General features: G+C 41.0%; 1 protein-coding gene across 1 annotated transcript in view; it reads left to right on the forward strand.

The window, feature by feature from the left end:
* Map3k5 (mitogen-activated protein kinase kinase kinase 5) overlaps positions 1–21239 on the forward strand; it is a 209445-nt gene that overhangs the window by 113646 nt on the left and 74560 nt on the right. The window contains exons 9-11 of the mRNA XM_057755327.1: positions 7488–7647; positions 9754–9907; positions 18386–18493. Of these exons, the coding sequence (XP_057611310.1) occupies positions 7488–7647; positions 9754–9907; positions 18386–18493 (422 nt within the window). The remainder of the gene's footprint in view (positions 1–7487; positions 7648–9753; positions 9908–18385; positions 18494–21239) is intronic.

The raw sequence follows: 21239 nt of genomic DNA on the forward strand, positions 1-21239 counted from the left end.
GAGAAAACTTGCTGTAATGGGCCACCTGCAGCCCTCTTTGTTGGAAACAGACAGGAGTGAGCCTGGGGCTCCCTGTCCAGACAGCCTACCCTTCTTGGTAAGCTCTAGGCCAGCAAGAGACCCCATCTCAAAAATAAACAAATACGAAGACAAATGTAGCTTGAGGAACCACACCAGAGGTTGACCGGTGGCATCCATATGCCTGTGTATACACAAACACCCCCCAGATACATTATCCTCACATATAGGGACATGCACAACAAAAAAATTAAATTATCGAAATCTGGACATTTCATCAAGTACGAAGACTTACAATTTGACTTGATGTGAATTTTAGCTTCTATAACAGCTAAGTTTCAAGGTTATACAATACTATCATGCAAAACATAAATTGCATACCCTCATTAAATGATACTTAACTTTATATGTTATATTTCATTCAGTCAGAAATTATGCCAATAAAAAATAGACTGATCTAAAATTAATACTAATATAGCAAGATTAGACTATGTGTATTTTCAAGAGAAATGGTTTGGGCAAATAAATTAATAAACTATAGTAACAATATATCGTAGTATACAAGGAAAAGAAAGCTAATGGAATGCTTGGAATTTTTTTTTGAGACAGGGTTTTTCTCTTTGTAACAGCCCTAGCTGCCTTGGAACTAGCTCTTGTAGACCAGGCTGGTCTCAAACTCACAGAGATCTGTCTGCCTCTGCCTCCTGAGTGTTGGGATTAAAGACAGGCACTACCATCACCCAGATATAAGAATTAATTAAGAAGTTATTCTTAACTATCATGTCTGTAGCCAAGGATTCTTTTAGTCCATTTTCTATTGCTATAACAAAATATCAGAGGATGGATAGTTCACTTAGACCACAAGTTAACAGGTTGAATGTCTAAGATCAAGGCGCTCCATTGATCTGGTCTGGGCCACATCTTAAACCTTCTATTTTAAGCTTCATAAGCTTTAAAAATTAATATTCTAACATTAAACAGTCTCTGGAATTTTTTAAATATGATACATTTTATAGAGAGTCAAAATTACTGTTTGGGGTCCATATCAGTAATGGTAGTGTAAGACAAAGAATCCTATTTTTGGAAATTGAAATGAATTAATATCTTAATCTCATTTTCTCTGAGCATTAAAAAAAACAGGAACAGAAATATAGCTCAGGTTGGTAATGTGCTTGCCTGGAATGCAGGAAACCCTAGGTTCAATCCCCAGCATCATATAACCAGTTCCTGGTGGCCACACCTGTAATCCCAGTACCCAAGGAATGGAGGCAGGAGGATCAGAAGATCAAAACCAGTCAAGAGAACTCTGTCCACTTCCCTAAAAACAAAAGCAAAACTGAACCAGAACAAACAAAACCTCAAAAAAATTATGAAATATAATAAATTGATTACCGAATGTAAAAATCTGTGTGTCCACAAAGATAAGAAAAAAATTAAAACAGAAACAAAACTCATTACCAATGACAAAGGATTCCCTTCTCCCTTATGGACAGAGCTTGGAAGGGAAAGGTTAAATACTTTTCTTTTAAGAAGGTTCTCTGGCTTACGTGTTTTGAGGCTCCTCTCCAATTGAAGATTGTTCCTTACAGTTTTACTCACAAGGAAGATGCATTCTTTTGGAAAATACTGGTTAATTAAGTAGAGAAAAAGGTAAAGCTGATGATGACAGCGATGTCACGGTAATTTACCGTGGCAGAGATTTCCAGTTAGAACTAAAACCATTAAGTAAATACATAAGCAAATAAATAAGAAGCAGACATCTTGCCATATCTACATGGTGTCTCAGCAATGCCCTGATGAAACTGCTCGTCACAAAGGAAAAGGTGTGCACACACGTACTGCACAGACACACGTGTAAGCAAAACACCCATACACATAATAAGTAAGTAACTTAATAAATCTCAAAAAAACAACAACAACAACAAAACAGAAGAGCAGATGTATCTGTAGAAGGGAAGGGCCCTGCAAAGTCACCAAACTCAATCACTACTTTAAGTGATTACCATTGTTACATTTCTCTTAATTTGATGAAGTGCACATTGTCCCTTGTGAAGTATTCTCACCAGAAACGTTTAACTGGAAGCTTAAGGTCCAGTATCCATTCAGTAGGCATCATGAGATCTAATGAAGTAAGTTAGGTGATACTATGGAATACCAGTGGGCAGATCCAGAATGCACGGGTATTCTGTAAGACAGCATCTCTGCTTTGAAGAAAAAATAAACAAATCTGTGTCATAGGAAAAGAAGCATGACTAGGTTAGGTAGATTAAAAGATATTTGGAGTCATAAATACCAAATGAAATTAAATGGCCATTTAATTAACTAAGCTTAGTTATGAAAAAACCTATGGGGGACATTTAGGTAATAATTACAGGATTTATTTGAGTCAGGACAAATCTAATATATTAGGGAATTAATTGCGGTTGTAATGGAGAAAGATTTATAGGAGAATTTTCTAGATTCCTTATACTCTGTAAACATAAAATATCTGTGATTTAGTTTGAAAGGTTCAGCAAAAATAATCAAGGAGCTGAAAGAGTAACAAAGTGTTGATAGTTGTCCCAAAACTGATCGTTCATTGTAGTACGTATGTATGTGTATATGCATACACACATGTAGAACTGTTTGGCTCCTCTGTGTTTCTTGAACATTGCATGCTAAGCTAGTGCTCTATCGCTAAGTTACACTCCCTACTCCATTACTATAGTATATATTCTAGGTGTATATATTTGAAATTCTTCATAATAGAAAGCCAAAATGAAAGAATTAATCTCTACCTTTTCGGAAGCTTCCAGATCTCTCTGGACTCTGCTCTCCTCATTGCAAAGGGAAATATCCCCTCGCTTGCTGTGTTGTGTGCATTGAAAGAGTCAGCATTTTTAATGTGCTCGTTGCTAGGCAACTAATGAGTGCTTGGTCGGGGCTCTGTGTCCTCATTTCCCCATAAAGCAGCCTTGAATTTAGTCTCAGCCACCAGGTGAAAATATGACGATAAAAGCTATACCATTGAAAACTCCCCGTGCTTACAAGTCAGCCAGTTCTAATGAGAGCTATGTTAAAATTCAAATTATATCAGCAGACAGTTCGATGGAAAAAGCTGTAGGAAGTTACATGAAATCACAAGGATGCAACACCCATTGTTAATAACTTAAGGCCAAAAAATTTTTACACAGAAGAAATTTACACTCTTGGTAAAATTATAATTGATGTAATTGCATCCACAATTATGCGTAAAGACCTTTTAAAATGTTCCAGTGACACATACCTGTGCTCCTAGCACCTAGGAAGTAAAATGTTGTAGCCTAGAACCTAGCATAATGTTCCTTCTGAAGCTCTGCTCCATGGAAATATCCTAAATACAGATGGACTTCCATGTATTTGGTCCATAATGTGTAAGTTCTCATGATAAAGAAAGGTCTGCTAAATATAAAAACGTTAGAGGAACTGGAAGATGGCTCAGTCAGTAAAGTACTTGCCTTGAAAGCATGAGGACCTGAGTTCAGTTCCCAGAAGCTACATTGAACAGCAAAAAATAAAAACAAGCCAGGCTTGGTGGCACGTGTCTTTAATCCTAGCACTTGGGAAGCAGAGGCAGGCAGATCTCTGAGTTTGATGCCAGCCTGGTTTGCAGAGGGACTTCTAGCACAGCCAGAGTCACACAGAGAAACCCTGTATCAAAAAACAAACAAACGACAAAACAAAAAACAAAAATGTAAATAAGTAAATAAATAAAACAAACAGACTCAAAGCTGAAATAGCGGTTGCTCTTGTAATCCCACTACTCAGAAGGCGAAGACAATGGATATCCCAGGCTCGTTGCCCAGGCAACCTAATCAGAGGTCATAACACCCCGACTTGCTCTCTGGCCTCCATACACACTTCCACATCATGTGCGTGTGCTTGTACACACATGCACCTGAACAAACATAGGTTAGAACCATGTTTTTAACACCTGTCTTAAAAGCATAATAGTTTCATATAATAACAAGTTTTGTTTTTTTAAGATTTATTTATTTCTTATATATGCAGTACTCTCTACATGTGTCCACAAGAAGAGGGCACCAGATCTCGTTATTGATGGTTCTGAGCCAGCGTTTAGTTGCTGGGAATTGAACTCAGGACCCCTGGAAGAGCATCCAGTGCTCTCAACCTCTGAGCCATCTCGTCAGCCCCAAATATGTAGCCCAGACTGGCCTTGATCTCATGATCCTCCTGCCTCTGCCTCTTTCAGCAAATCCTACCAGCGTGCACCATCACAACTGGCAAAACCAAGTTTTATGCATCATATCCGAAGAACATACAAACTCATTTGCAAAACAAAGCATGAAAATATGGTTAGTCACAATGGCTTAAAAAACACAACTCAGTATTCTAGTGGCCCGCACCTCCCATCTCCAACAAATCGACAATTAGATCTTCATGATGAAGAGGTTACTGAGTATGTACACAAAGCTGGGTATACAAAAATGTACTAAAGCATGGCTGTCTATCCATCTGTGCTTTAGTAAGTAATTTATGATTGTCCATGTGCTAAAACAATATCTCTCATTAAAGATAATGCATTTTGAGACTGGTAAGATAGCTCAGTGGGTATGAGTACTTGCCACCAAATCTGATGACCTAAATTTGATCTTCAGATTTTCCATGGTTGAATCCAGCCAACTCCACCAAATTGTCCTCTGAGCTCTACGTGCACACTGTGGTGTGCGCATGACGGATGCATAGGTACACACACACACACACACACAAAGGGAAGTAAATAGATGTAAAGCATTTTTGTCCAATATTGAAAGGGTGGGGTCATGTTCCTATGGCAAATTTATGCCATTGTTAAAGTCAACTATCACTACCATAGAATAACATTCTAGATTTTTTAAAAAATCTTGAATTTTATTGTAACTATTGTTGTTTTACATCTAAGCATTTTCAGAGTCACTGTTTGGAGGTTTGACAGCAGGACTCTCTATTAGATTGTGTCTGGCGTTTACTATTTTCCTGGAAGTTTCACATAATAAAAAGTTGTTTATTTTCAACCAAGGTTGATAGATACATTTTTAGTGTCTCATTTTTCCTGCCTACTCTTTTAACTTTTTTGGAGTGGGGATGCCCAGCTCGAAGATCTGTGGTGTGTTTGCATAGGCAGGTGCAATTGGTTCCAACTTATGAGAATTTTTGGTGGCAAACTGTTCTCTTTTTAATTTATCCTCACAAAATGTGAAGATCATCCAAATGCTCATTTTCCCTTGAAATATTTATGGTTTAAGTAAATTATATAATAAAAAGTAACTTAAAGTTAAAGGTTATTTTTAGTTATAATTCTCAAAAGGGTAAAATATTACTCTCAGAAAATATAAAGTAGACAAAAGTAAATGATTTTATCTAAACTATTTAATGTGGAAATCTTATTATGACTATATGTCTGGTCTGGGAGGTGGTGGTGAACGCCTTTAATCTCAGCATTTGAGAGGCAGAGGCAGGCCAATATCTGTAAAGTGAGTTCCAGGACAGTCAGGGTTATACAGAGAAATTCTGTCTTAAAAAAAAAACAAAAAACAAAAAACAAAATCATACATGTGAGTTAAAGAGTGTTTAAGAAGTAATGAATGCTTTAACAAGAAATATTAGGATAAGATTTCTACACTTGATTTTCTTTGAAGCTTGTTTATGTTCTAACAGGTCACAGATCTTGAGAATTATATGCCATACTACACAGGAATTATTTGTGCAGTAACTGGACAAAAATTTACAAGTTAATAAGTAAACTTCTATTCATGAACCTTTAATAGGAAGTAGATGGTCTTTCCTTGAGTGGCCTCTGCCCCTGTAGCCTGTTACAATGATATGCCCTACCTTGTAGCCCTATTTTTAAATATGAAAAATAAAATTTGGTGATACTGGGAATTGAACTCAGAATCTTATACACACTACACATGTGTCCTACTGTGAATAGCACTGAGCTATTCCCTCACCCCACACCTTTTACCCTCTTCCTGTTCTATAACAGTCTCATTAAGTTGCCCAGGCTACTCTTGAATTCTCTCTGTAGTTCAGGCAAACCTTCAACTTCTGTCTGATGCTGTGGCCACCTCTGCAGAAGCTGGGATTATAGGCATGCGCAACTAGATCTGGTTTCAAATCGTTTTTAAGGTAATGGATACGAAGAGCATTAAGCAATTCTGCAAGAATATATGTGTGTATATATAATATGATGAACAATTAATACAGGACAGTTATAATAAGGAATGTAGACAAGCAAATTTGTCTTGAGCAAAGTTGGAAAATTCACATTATAGTATCAAGCCGTGTTAGACAGTGACAGTAACAGGCTGGGGCTGTAACTGTAGGGTGCCTGCCTCTCATGCAACAAGCGTAACCAGTGTAACAAAGAGAAAATGGATGGTACTAACGAGAGAGCGCTACCTTGAGTCTTTGGCTTTATAGGTTCGGAACTGATAATATATGTGTAATGTAGTGGCATTTCACTTGTATTTTAAGAAATAAAGCTTGCCTGGAGATTGGATTGGTCAGCCTTACAGCCAGGCAATGATAACACACACCTTTAATCCCAGGAGCCACACTAGTTGCCATAGAAACCGGGCAGTGCATACCATTAATTCCAGTAGTGCATGCATTTAATTCCAGAACTAGAAAGTATTATAAAGAGAGGAGACAGCTCTCAGGCACAGTCTCATTCTGAGATTCCTAGAGGCAGGATCGCCCTTTTGGACTGAGGTCGAGGTAAGAACCAGTGACTGGCTGCTTTGCTTTTCGGATCTTCAGGTTGACTTTATTGATTAAAATACAATTGAAATGCCACTACATTATATTGTAGGTATATATGTATATGCACACTATATATATATATATATATATGCCTTGTGTTTCAGTTTACTGATAGATTTTTCAACCTACAAAATACAAGAAAATCCCCTTTCCCATTATTCCACGATCCATGCTATAAACAATATACTGGATTTTCTCATCTTACATGTATGCGCATATGGAGACATTAAAATTCTAGACTGTGGCACACAAATGTTGGGTTTTTCAACTAAAGATAATTTTTGCTGGGGCTGGAGAGATGACCCTGCAGTTAACACTTGTTTCTCTTGCAGAGGACCCAGGTTCAGTTCCCAGCACCCACATTATGGCTCACAACCATCATAGCTCCACTTCAAGAGTTCAGACACCCTCTTCTGACCTCTGAGGGTGCCATGATGCACACACATATATGCAGGCAAAACCACTCATACATATAAAAGTAAATAAAAATAAATATAATTTTTAAAAGATATTTTTCTTTTCTTCTGAATACATTTTGTTTGGTATGACATTATGCCCTTACAATGCATTTGATTCACATCAGTACACAAACATAAAAGCTGTTTTGATCTTTCAGGACAATGAAAACTTAATCTCATGCCCTGCCTACCTGCGGTGTAACACCCTGCTTCCTCTTCATCTCCTAGGGGTGAAGCTGAGCAGCCTCCTGGGTAAAAAGGGGAACTTGGAAAAACTCCAGAGCTACTGGGAAGTCGGCTTCTTTCTGGGAGCCAGCGTCCTGGCCAATGACCACCTGCGTGTCATTCAGGCGTCTGAGAAGCTGTTTAAACTGAAGACACCAGCGTGGTATTTATCAACCCTCGCGTGCTTCTGCGGCTGTGTTTATTAGATAGCCTCACACTCTTCTGCAGTTTTACAACTTCTAGATTGTATGGTTTCTTCTTAGGCTAATATCCGGAATCTACAGGAAATATAAAATTTTCATGAAGAAAATGCATTGAATTAAAAGTTTTGATGACCTTGATGACGTCACTTAGCTTTTCCTACGCATTGGCCTTCCCAGCCAGTGTCACTCATGTGAACTGTAAAGGTTGCACAGTCTGTGCCTTCCGATCTGACCCATACCCCAGATCGGAGACCACATCTTCTCCTCAGCCGCTTTGGGCTCCATTCCAAATGTTTCTTTCACGATCCAGTCTTGGTTTGGGAATTCTCGTTCTTGGTTCTCACTCCGTTTTACTCCTAGTGTGAGAGACACATTGGAGTGTTTGCTGATGTGTGTGTGTGTTTTAAAAAATTTCATACTGTTTTTGGGAGCTATCCAGGTCCCACCATTGTCTGTGTAGTATTAGAGAAATAACAAAAATCTTTCTATACTGTGGACTACTTTAAAAATAATGCTAGTTCTGTTCGGTCACACGTGGTGACTGACTTTCAGGGTAAAGACGTGAAAAAGTGTAACAACCATGCGGAGAAAGTCCCCTCCTAGAGCAGGTCTGAGTCCAGGCTCTGATTGCCCATGTCCCCAGAGCTGACTGCCTTGCTCTGATGGTCCTCCTCATCTGCAGGTCTCTCTTAACCAGTCCTCCTCCATAGAATCCCTGCCCCGCCTTTCCTCTTCATCGAAATCTTTAGATCAATCGAGGTTAATAGTAGTCACAGCTGAGAGATAAAGTCCATCTTCGTTTGGCAAACATGGTTCACCCTCTGCCTTCCCAAACCCGCTCTCGTTCTGCTCTGGGGTTCACACTGCACTCTCTGTCGAATGAACTGCACTGTGGTGTTTGCACGTTTGAATTTAGCACTTGCCTAAAGATGCCTTTCCAGCCTCCTTGTTCGTCCACCTGGGGGAATGCTCATCCATCATGTTTTGAGGAGGAGGATGCTGACTTCAGACCTTCGTATCCTCCCCCACTCTAATCCCCATCCCGCTTTCCTGCTTCTGATGCTCTTCAATATGTCTCTGTCGACACTGAGGTCTTTCTTTAAATATATCCCCAGTGACTTTATCCAGTTTGTCTCCATGGCACTTGAGGACAGGGGCTGTACCAACAGCCTCATGCGTGTCCACAACAGGCTTTGGGTAAATGCCATGAACTAAGCGAACGCATAAGTGATACACTCAGTTGTACGTGCCCTTTCTTTTTGATGACTCTTCTGATGGCAGGAGACTGAAGTGTGGATACAAAGAGCTTTAGGTGCCCTGGCTTCTGTTACTGAGAAAGCAGACAGCATCCTGTGCGGTAGTAAAGCAGCCACACAATGATGCCTGTTACGTAATGTCAGCTTCCATGTCTGTGGTCTGCAAAGTGCTTACACAGCCACAGTCTTGCATGATTATCTTTTTTCCTTGTTTCTCCTTTTTCTTTTGAGGCACCATCTGTCTTCTTACATTTGTGGATATTTGTATGATTCTTAAGCTCAATGGCTCAGAGTAAAATAACCTCTTACGCAGGATCTATTTCAGAGACCTTCCTTGAAAAGGCATATTTAAACACAAATGTGTCCACCTTGTCCTCAAATTGAATGTAGGCATTTAAAACTCACGTGTTACAAAGAGTCACATATATGTATTTTTAAAAATGTGTTGCTGGGAAGGGAGCTCGGTTTAGAAGCATTTGCCTGGCATGCACACGTCCTGGGTTTGAGCCCCAGCACAACAAATAAAAACGTTTTAGGGAGATGTTTGACCCCGGGGCCCAATTTATTTAAACCTTCTAAACATGAGTTTTCTCATCTTTAAGAAGCATGCTTTGCTGAATTTTTGTGAAAATTGAACATGTAACAGTACCTGCTATTTAGCACAAAGTGAAACGTGTTTGGTAAGTGTGGAGGCACAATTATAAGTACAGTTGCACTCAGAGAATAGAAAGAACACCTATAAAGTGAAAATGGGGTTGAGGGGAGTAGGTGGCCCTAACTCTGTCCCATTTCGTGTCCTTTAACTCGCAGGTACCTCAAGTCTATTGTGGAGACAATTTTGATATATAAGCATTTTGTGAAACTGACCACGGAGCAGCCCATGGCCAAGCAGGAACTCGTGGACTTCTGGATGGATTTCCTGGTTGAGGCCACCAAAACAGATGTTACTGTCGTTAGATTTCCAGTGAGTACCTTCATTTGCATCTGCATTCAGTTCTGTGTTGCTTCCTGTCTTTAAGGAACATCTGCCTGTTTGATTTTAACTGCCTTGTGTGAGTGTAGACCATGCACAGCATAACTTGATGACCATGCTGATTTTATACAGATTGACTTGTTTTGCCTTACCTTTTACTTTGTAGTGCTTTACCATGGCTTTATATTTTGAGATATAGTAAGTATAGTTAGTATAGTTAAGTTGCCCAAACTGGTGTTCCACTCCTGCCTCAGTCTTCTGCATGCTGAGTGCTGGGATTACAGGCACGTGCCACCATGCCTATTTTCGTTGAGTTTTGAAAATAATGACTCTTCAAACCAGAGAAATGAGATACAACTTGATGTTTGGGGCAGGGATTTGAGTTGCTCGTTATGATAAGTCTGGAGGCTGCTTAGAAAGCAATAAAAATACTGTGACCTTGGCTAGGTCAAGGCAGCTCTTGAGCCCAGACAGAGCCCAGACGTTGTTGGATACTGCACTTTTCTTGCCCTGTCCTCAGTGTTATCAGCATTGTTGTGACGAAACAATCAGCTCACTTGTTTGCAATTCTGTCTCAACCACTGTAAGCCAGGTGGGTCAGAGTTGCCCTGTGGCCACATAGACCCGGAACAATCACTGTTTTTATTGCTGCGACTCTAGAAAACCATGACTTGCAGTTTGGCCTTCAATTCAGTTTGTCTGGTTTCAAACTTGTATGTACGTGCGTGCATGCATCTGTGTGTGTGTGAGTGTGTATGTGTGCGCGCGTGCGCATGGATTCACAGGCATAGACACAAATACATACATATATATATATACACATACATATATACATATGGTATGTGTGTATGTACATATTAGTACATTGGCAACTTTATTTGTTTGTTGTGTATGTGTGTGCCTGTGTCTGTGTTGTGTGTGCAGCCATAGGTCACCCTCAGTACTTCTCAAGAGCTGTCCACTTGTCTGGGATTAGGCTAGGTTGACTGGTCAGCAAGGACCAGAAATTCCCGTGTCTCCACCTCTTTTGTTGTTGTTGTTGTTCAAGACAGGGTTTCTCTGTGTTGCTTTGGCTCTCCTAGAACTCGCTCTGTAGACCATTTTGGCCTTGAATTCGTAGAGATCCACCTGCCTCTGCTTCTTGGATGCTGGGATTAAAGGCGTGTGCCACCACTGCCTGACCTGTCTCCACCTCTTTCATAGTAGGATTATACAAGTGCCAACATATATGACTTTTTACATGGGTGCCAGGGCTCAAACACAAGTCTTCATGTTTACATGGCAAACACTTTACTGATTAAGATAACCCACACACACACACACACACCACACACTCAGACACACACACTTTTTAAAATCTGCATGGTTCATCTTCATAGCTAATGCATTCCCACCCTACAACACTCAGGATACACCATCTTCAGAGTAATATGACAATGGCATCCAATCCATGTCTTAATAGCAACTGGCTTTGTGTGCAAATTATTTCCAATGCCAAAATCATACATCCCTTGTTTGTCCTCTGTAATCTCAATCTTCCATATGCAGGGGACGTGACAATTCCCAATTCTTTTCATAAACCCAGATTTCTAGTTTCTGTTGGTAGGATCATCTGCTTCACTTAATTCAATCCATTGCTGGAGTGAGCATGCTTTGCTCTGACTTCCCCACGAAGCCTTGAGCTCAGCAAGCCCCTCGATTGAAAGGCCTTTCAAACGAAAGCTCTCTGCTCTGTTTCCTAGCGCAGATAATGTGCAGCCTAGGAAAGTCTGTACCTTGGAGTGAGCTGGCAGCGTGCCCCCAGTGCTCTGAGGAGTGATAAATATGCTGCGGAAAGCAGAGCGCACGCCCTTTGGCAGAGTTTAATGGACTGCCGAGTTGGTGAGCTGATTGTCCGTGGGATAGGCGAGAAACCCACAGGAAAGGAGAGTGTTCCCGCTCACCGTTCCAAACTCCTTTACATACGTTCAGTGTGAGCCAGCCAGTCTGTTGTACTGTAAAGATGTGAGTAAGAAATGAGGCCGGGAAGTCCCGAGGAGCTATGAGATCATAGACTCTAGGTCAAAAAGACTTTCTTTTCTTTTTCCCTTTTAAAATCTTTCCCCTATTTTAAATTTTCTCACACTTTCCTTCCCCTCCCCTGCTTCTCTTTTCTAGACTGAGGATCAGATGCAAAGCTAAACAAGTACTCTACCACTAAGGGACAACCCTAGCCCTGATCTAAAACAAAACATAAAAAGAAAATGGGGGTGACAAGCCCTCACTTTATAGCAGACTGGCCTTGTTGTGTGTATCCTGAGCTAGTTTCCAACTTGAAATCTTCCTGCCTCAGCTTCACACATCCATCTTAAGAGAGTTTCTTAAGCAAGAAAAGACCCATAGTTCCTTAAAGAAAATATTCTCTCATCCTAATTGATTTAATTTTTAAGTGGAGTTCGTAAAGAATTTGCTGTGCAGGTAAGGGAACCTGAATCCCACCTGGATAACCCACATTTAAAAAAAAAAAAATCCAGATTTAGTGATATTCATCTATAATCCCAGTGCCGGGGCAGCAGAGATAGGGAGATCACTGGCCAGCACGCCTAGTCTGCTCAGTTCCAAGTCAGTGAGAAGCCCCTTCTCAAACACCGAGGTGAGGGCCGGAGAGATGTATGGCTCATTGGTTAAGAGCACTGGCTGCTCTTCCAGAGGACCTGGGTTTGAGTTCTAGCACCCACATGATGGCTCACAAGGGTCTGTAGTTCTAGTTCCAGGGGATATGACGCCCCCTTCTGGCCTCCATGTGTAATGCACACATGTGGTGCCCAGACATACTTGCAAGTAAACGACCCACACATAAACAAAAATATTTTTTTTAAAAAAGCGGATGGTCCATCTTAAGGAAACCCTGCTGATCTTGTCCTCTGGCCCATATTCACACATGCACACAGCACTTACCCAAATACACATCTGGACCCACGCAGACAGCACGAATAGGTACATACACACACAACAAGATGGAGAGATGGAGGGTGTAGAACAGTATAGAGGGCTTCCTTAGCATGTGTTGAACTGTAAAAAAAGGGAAATATTGGTCAAAAAAAAAACGCCATAAACATGCAAAATAGACAACTATGAAGTAAGAAAAAATATTGAATGCAAATGCCGAATATGAAAGTTAAAGAAGGTGATCCCATGGAAAGCTAGTTAAAGAAGGTGATCCCATGGAAAGCTAGTTAAAGAAGGTGATCCCATGAAAAGCTAGTTAAAGAAGGTGATCCCATGGAAAGCTAGTTAAAGAAGGTGATCCCATGGAAAGCTAGTTAAAGAAGGTGATCCCATGGAAAGCTAGTTAAAGAAGGTGATCCCATGGAAAGCTAGTTAAAGAAGGTGATCCCATGGAAAGCTAGTTAACCTGATTAAGTAGACAAGAAAACACAAATTAGGGCGAGAAAAGGTTCTGGGTCTGCTGAACTCAAACAAGTAGAAATTTTATACTCGACAAATACACAGGGACAAGAACATTTTAGGTTTTGCTAGTGGACATTAAGAATTGCCAGACGATCGAGAATTGTCTAGGGAGGGGATGTTGAGAGAGACTGTGGAAGGGACCATGGGGACTTCAACTGTATTTGCAAGGTCTGTATCTTTAGAAGCTGTCATGAATCGGGTGCAGTAGGGAATTGCCGGTGTGTTCTGTGGGCATCAGTGTTGTGTTCTGTGGGCATCACCGGTGTGTTCCCTGGGCATCAGCATTGTGTTCCATGGGCATTGCTATTGTATTCATCGGCATTGCCTTTATGTTCCGTGGGCATTGCCATTGTGTTCCATGGGGCATTGCCATTGTGTTCCATGGGCATTGCCATTGTGTTCCCTGGGCCTTGCCATTGTGTTCCGTGAGCATTGCCATTGTATTCATGGACATTGGCATTGTATTCATGAGCATTACCACTGTATTTATGGAAATTACCATTGTATTCATGGGTATTGCCATTGTATTCCATGGGTGTTGCCTTTGTATTCCATGGACATCAGTGTTGTGTTGGGTGGGCATTGGCATTGTGTTCCATGGGCATAGCCGTTCCATGGACATTGTCGTTGTGTTCTGTGGACATCGGCGTTGTATTCTGTGGGCATCACTGTTGTGTTCCGTGGACGTGGCTGTTGTGTTCTGTGGGCAGAGGCAGAAGGGTACATGTTATCTTGCAGACTCAGTTATGACAGTTTGTTTGGCAGCAATCCCATTTCTTCTCAAAATTTCATGGTTTATTTGTGACTGTCTGGTTTTGAAGAGACTAAAATAGAGTGTTTTGTGCTTATTTCTTCCACTCCTACTCCAGAATTCATAACTTGAAAACTCAGAATTGCTTTCCCAGGCTTTGTTGTCATACTGAGATCAAAATTGTAGTTTTCTAATTCTCATTTTACCCAACGCCTTGACAATGTGATATAGATACTCTCAGGGACCCACATGGCTACACTCTACCACTGAACACACTCCTGCACTGCCACTGACCAGACCCCCCACTCTACACTGCCCATACCCACACTCTACCACTGACCAACTGACCAGACCCCCCACTCTACCACTGACGAGACCCACACTCTGTTTCGCTTTTTTAAATTTTGAGACAAGGTCTTACCAATTTGGTCATGCTGATCTCAAACTTTACATCCCAGCCCAGCCCCCAGAACAAGTGTGCATCACTATCGCTAACTAAACTTTCCTACACTTCATTTTGTATCAACTCTATAAAGCTTGAGTCTACCGAGAAGTTTCAAATTCAGTAAAAACTGCTTTCCAGTTAATCACATGCCCATTTTCCTGTATTTGCATATATGAATAAGTGTTGTAGAAGCTGCTAAGACATTATTTGCAGAAATAAGAAAAACATAGGGTAAATGCATAAAATATATACAAGACATAAATCATAAAGTAGCAGAGTAGGGAGAGAAACATAGATACATTTGTACATACATACGTTTGGTAGTAAGTTGTCCCTGTATCTGGGTTCCCTCAGAGGGAAAGGCCCTTCCGGTGCTGTGGCAGCCACTGCAGTATCTCACTTATCCTCACATAGCATCTTCTGTGGCTCATACTTAGGGGGCTTTGGTGGTCTTGATAGGATGATCATATTATTTTACGAAGTTCGTCCAAAAAACCCAATAGAGAATGCATGAGAAAATGTATACTGGGATTGTTCCCATTTATCTCATTTCTATAGTTCCCTTCTTGTTATCCAAAGAAAAAAATAAGCAAACAAACATGACCAGAGATACTGGAAAGTTTGTGAAATTATTTGAATGGTCCTATTCATTTATACTCAGTTTGATTAACTTTCTTACTTACCTCCTTCAGGAGAGGTGTGGGGCAGGTGGGGGTGCGGTTGCTTCTCACCTTGCATAAGCCTGAAGACCACCAACTTATCACCTAATGCCAGGAGCCAGAAGGGAGGAGGGGCCTGGTGCTCAGAGGCTTTGAGAGACTTAGATATACACAGCCTGCTGACATAGCTATTCTGTTAGGCCTCTCCCTGCTCTCCTGCTTCAAATGTCAGCAGTCATTGTAACGTTGACTAGTGTGAAGGACAGGGAACCGAAAGTCATTCTATACACCTCATGGGGGCTTTATCCAGTGCCACAACTCTGTTCAGTTGCCTCCTTTTCTTGGTTGATCGCTCTTCTCTTCTTTCCCTTTCTCCCCCTCTCATCTCTTCCTTTTCCACTTCCCTTCCTTCTTCTTCCCTTTCCCCTCCATTCCTCTGCCCGTCTGCGGTTCTTTTATGTATGCTACAGATTCCTCCTATTTTGTCATATCAAGGGCAGATCAAAGGGCTTCACAAACTTTAGGCAAGGATAACCTTGTTTTTGTTCCCTGTCCCAAGTTGAGAACACATAATTCAGAGTTCATCTATTAGAAACATTTGGAATGACAAGGCATAGTTCAACCGGAGAGGGAGTTCATAAGAGCCTGTGCTTCTCTGAAATAATGTACCCGAAGCATCGGGGAACAGGGGCTCTCATTTGTAGGTGAGGAAACTTGAGAAGATGTTTTGGGGATCCTATCTTTTGTTCTCTGTTACTTGTTTTCGTATCTGAAACACTGGGTTGTTCAGACGTAGTTGGAATTTTTCTTTAGGCCGCCAACCAGCTCCCAAATAGACACAGAGACTTATTATCCATTATGTGTGCTCAACCTTAGCTTAGGCTTGTCCCACTAGCTCTTGTAACTTGATTTAACCTGTTACTATTCATCTATGTTTTGCCTCAAGGCTTATCTTTTTTTTTTTCATTCTGTATGTCCCACTTTCCTGCTTCCTCTATGTCTCTCTGGCATCTCCCTCTATGACCCCTGGCATGTCCAGCAGGGCCTCTATGTCCCCTATGTCCCCCTATGTTCCCTAGCATGTCTGGCATGTCTCCCTATGTTCCCTGGCATCTCCCTGGTGTCTCTTTTTCTTTCCTTTTTCACATGCCTAAATTCCTCCTCCTACTTATTCTTTCTGCCCGGAAGTCCTGCCTATACTTCCTCCCTTGCTATTGGCCGTTCGCTTTTTATTAGACTAATCAGGTGACTTAGGCAGGCAAGGTAAAACGGCAACCCATCTTTACATAATTAAACAAATGCAACCCATCTTTGCATAGTTAAACAAATAATCTACAATATAAACAAATGTAGCACATCTTTCTATAGTTAAACAAATGCAGCGTCTCTTTGCATAGTTAGACAAATACTCTGCAACCTTCAGCTATGACAGCACCATTTCTACAGTGTTGCTTGAAAATTGGTCTTCAGTCTTAATCAGTAACACTGAGTTTGACTGACTAGAATTGGAGCCTTGGTTCACCCAGTAAGGGGCATGGTCCTGAGTCAGAATGCAAGCTCTCATTGTGAGGAGATTTGTGGAAAAGCCTCTTATTTCATAATTTATCAAGAATAAATTGGTGAGCTCTAAAAGCTTTTTATATTCAAAGTAAAGGAAAATTTGGGGATTTGCCTGCCCCCTCTCTATTTCTATGTATAAATTAAGTGCTGTGTTATGGTAATCTTAGAGGGGAAAGAATGTATTGTTCCTGGTATGTGGCAGTTTTCTGACCCATATTCTTGTCCCTCCTTGCTCAGGCTGCATTGTATGTTTTAGTGTATTGGGAGTTTGTTATTTCTTGATGACAGAGCCGTAGGAAGGCTCTCCAGTTTTATCTGGTAAACTTGCTTGATTCATGATTGCTTCTGAATGTAATTTTAGTCAGCCGAGCACAAAGAAGCATGCCAGCTTCTCTGTAATGAAGTAATGGCTTTCCTCTCTTCCTTCTAAACATCCTTAACTGTACAAAAAATTCAGGTCTTGAGTCTGGAGATATAGTCCAGTTGGTAAAATGTTTGCCTGGCATGCACGTCCCTGGGTTCAGTCCCCAGTGCCTCTAAAACCAGTAGTGAAGGTCTGTGATCCCAGCTTCTGGGAGTTAGAGTCAAGAGGATCATAGTCATAGTCAAAGTCATAGCAAGTTCAAGGTCAGCCTGTGGTACCCACAAGCCTGTCTCAATTTTAAAAAAATGGTCTTTAAGGGTCTATACAAACAATAATTATTACAACTTAAAAATTAGGGAGCGTATGGTATATTGAGGTCATTTCTTCTTGGTATGAAGTATTAGTAATAATAAAACTCTATTGTGTAATTTTTCCATGTAGATTCTCAACTAGCTTATCATATGCCCTTCATGGCATCTCTAAATAAAATAACAGGAAATTTTATTTCTTTTATTGAATATTCCAGTTTTATATAGAAGGCAATACAAAGATGATTTTAATATTTCACAGAGCTATATCTGATTCTTTGGTTTATATATAAAACTCTTTCAACAAAATCCCAAATTATTTATAAATCCATTTTCATGGGAAGAAGCACCATACTACCAGCTCCTTAGGATAAAGTGTGACAGCAGAGATCTGGAATTTCTATTCTAGAAATAGAACCTTTTCGGTGTATAGAAGTGTTTTATCATGTTTCTTCCGTTCCTTGACACGTTTATTTTAATAGAAATAGCATATGCATTACAAGATGATTAATTTAAGCTTTGGGAGTGAGGTATGTATATTGCTTCATAGCTAAGCTGGCCTGAAACTCACGATGTAACCCAGACTGACTTTGAACTTTCAGTGGTCCTCTTCTTCATCTCCAGAGAGCCTTGGGTAGAAGCAGGAATTGGCATGCTTGCTGAAGCTTTCCAAAATGGACCAGTAAGTTCTCTAGGGATAACCGATCTATAGGCTTTGAAACATGACTTCCAATCTGTTGGCAATAAATGCTGATGTCTTGCTGGACCTTAGGATAACTGTGTATCATGGAAAACCTCAGAAAACTCCTAGGGACTCTTTAGAAGTTAAGGTGATTTCCGTAGCCGATGCATCTGTACCCTCTTCTACGTGGTGTTGGATTTACTGTAGGACTTGTCACTAACGCAGGCTTCTTTGCTTTTTTTCTTTCTAGGTATTAATATTAGAGCCAACCAAAATCTATCAGCCTTCCTACCTGTCTATCAATAACGAAGTCGAGGAGAAGACGATATCTATTTGGCACGTGCTTCCCGATGACAAGGTAAACTGCAATTAAGATAAGACTTTCTGCCTCTCCAGTCTCGCTTCAGTAAATTGGGAAGAAATAGCTGGACTGTGTTTGTCTTGGCATAAGGGCATGCTGCCTTATAAACATCGCTAATTTGGGGTTATGAGTTTCATCAATTAGTCGGATATACTTGAAATAATTCAGCTTTTTAATAGAGACAGTATAACCATTTCAAGTGTGCTAAAAAAAATTGGGATATTTCTTCGTTTTAGAAATTCATGCTGTAAGCTCAGTTATGCCCCGAAGAAGTAACTTCTCAAAATTATGCCAAAGAAATAAGTTTTAAAACTGAGGTTGCAAATGACATGACTCTTAATTCTAGGAAGCCTGTTAGGACAAAGCCCCTTGTAAGCTTACCGCGGGCCAGGCTATTGTTATCTTTGCATCTGGCTGCTTGCTTATCTAAATAGCTGCAAAATTTCAGATTGGCGCTGACTCAATATGGTCTGGAGAAAGTAAGATAGGATGGACCTCCACTTGGTTCCTGAAGGGTCTTAGATCCCCACCCCCAGCCCTTATATGCTCCTTGGCAGCGTGCGATCAACCTTTGCATGTTGGTGGTTTGTTCAGATTTTGTTCTTTGTTTTGAGACAGAGTCTCTATTTGTAAGGTAGGCTGGCATGGTTTTGTCCATTCTGATGCACATGCCACAACTCTTAAAACACAGAAATCATGCCGGATGACCTGTCCAAGCAACAGGAAAAGGTGTAGATATTAGAGAAATCTTAGGAGAGAGTTTATTTGAGGGTTTTTTTCCTAATTGTTTTCTAAAATACCCTTAATTTTCTTTAAACATTATTCATTCACTGGGTCCATGTGCAGATGTTGGCTGAGCGCCTACTGTGTGCCAGGCACTTACCAGGCCCTGTACTAAGCTGCGGGAAAAGCACTTCATACCGGATGAGTGAAACCCCGCCTCTCATGGCACTTTCTCCCTTAGCAGGCAATAAACCGAGGACTGAAGCCTGCAGGTGTACGCAGAGGCGATAAGGGCAAAATAAAGCATGAGCTGGGTACGAGTTTGCGAACTGCTTAAGTTAATAGACCTGAATTTGTTTAGACTTTTGTCACTGCTTGTGTGCGACATGGATTCCCTAAGTTACAGTGTCCTTATCTGTACAAGAGACAATAAAATAATAATAACAACAACAACAACAACAGCGACATCCACCTCCAAAGACATGGCACTGTCGCATGCCTGAAATCCCAGGATTTGGGAGGTTTAAGCAGAAAGATCATAAATTCAAGACCACTTTCAGAAACACAGTGAATTCCAGGCCAACCTGAGCTGAAGGAAACCCCGCTTTGCCCCCTTTGAGTTTGTTATGAACAGTGTATGAAGTTCTGTAGATAGGGTGCATTTCCCAGAGCCCTTTACTATACTGAATGCCACAAATACATTAAGGATAATAACAACAAACACTATTTAAATGACTGCATTTTTTTAACCCTACTTTTTTTTTTCTTTTTTTTTTTTTTTTTTTTTGGTTTTTCGAGACGGTTTCTCTGTAGCTTTTGGTGCCTGTCCTGGAACTAGCTCTTGTAGACCAGGCTGGCCTCGAACTCACAGAGATCCGCCTGCCTCTGCCTCCCGAGTGCTGGGATTAAAGGCGTGCGCCACCACCGCCCGGCATTAACCCTACTTTTAAGACTCTGGATTTAACCTTGTTTCATTTTTTAAACAATATGGAGGTATCGTTTGGGAGAGTGTAAGTATCCAATAGGTCCCAAATTGAGCTACCTGTCTTATAAGCCAACAAGCTAGACATGGGTTGTGATCTTTTGTGTTATGCTCAGAATGAGTCCTGGACACACATGCACACGTTGTTATGAAAAATTGCTGTATGATTCTGATGTGTGGCCGTGGTTCAGAACAAGTTTAATAATGGGTGTGGGCATATTGAATGACTCAGTTGGGGAAGAATCATTACATCCTTGACTTTATGGCTCAATTGGGCTCTTAGGGACTGTAGTTTTCAAAGGCTATCACCTGCAAATCTCAACATTTGAGTGACAAGAAGTGGCTTCAAATCTGGATTTTTACTCTGTGTGTGCCATATGGTTAGCAGAACCCTCATGCATTAACCACCGCTGTAGGAAGCTCCGCAGGCCCATCCATACAGCGTGTCTGTACTACAGGAAGAGTAACTCATGCTTTGGGGTAGTCACATCAGCTGGGCTGAGCCTTTCCCAAATTCCAGGCATGACCAGGTCCTGTAACCTCGATCAAAACAGCAACAAGTCACCTGTCACGGAGCTGTCGTTTATAGAAGAAGGGGTGCCTTGTGTTTAAAATGACCAGGCAGCTACTCAGAAGTACTGGCATTGGAAGTTATTGTATGTCTGAATGCAGTTGGTTGTGTGAAGCCTGGTAAGGTGTAGTGCTTTGGCAGACGTACTAAATGCCGGCTAGCATGGGATCACGGCACGAGTGTGCACAGGAATCCGTTTTCAGAAGTAGGTCTGCCAGCTGCGTCTGAATGGCTTCTTTCAGAACTGTGGTCTTTCCAGATCCAACCTGTGGAACCCTGGCCCCGCTACTCCTTTCCTAGGACAGCTATGAATTGGCTGTGCTGGAGTTTAATACTTTGCCCACTAACAGGTTATGATAACTGTGGGATTGTCACTCAACAAAACACACCTTACCCATGCTAGGGCCTGCCACTATGAGCAGTATTACTGTGAGGCCTGGTTGTCTAGCCCTTAATGAAGATAGTCC

This window comes from Chionomys nivalis, chromosome 2 (assembly GCF_950005125.1).
Source record: "Chionomys nivalis chromosome 2, mChiNiv1.1, whole genome shotgun sequence".
In the NCBI taxonomy this organism is placed as follows: domain Eukaryota; kingdom Metazoa; phylum Chordata; class Mammalia; order Rodentia; family Cricetidae; genus Chionomys; species Chionomys nivalis.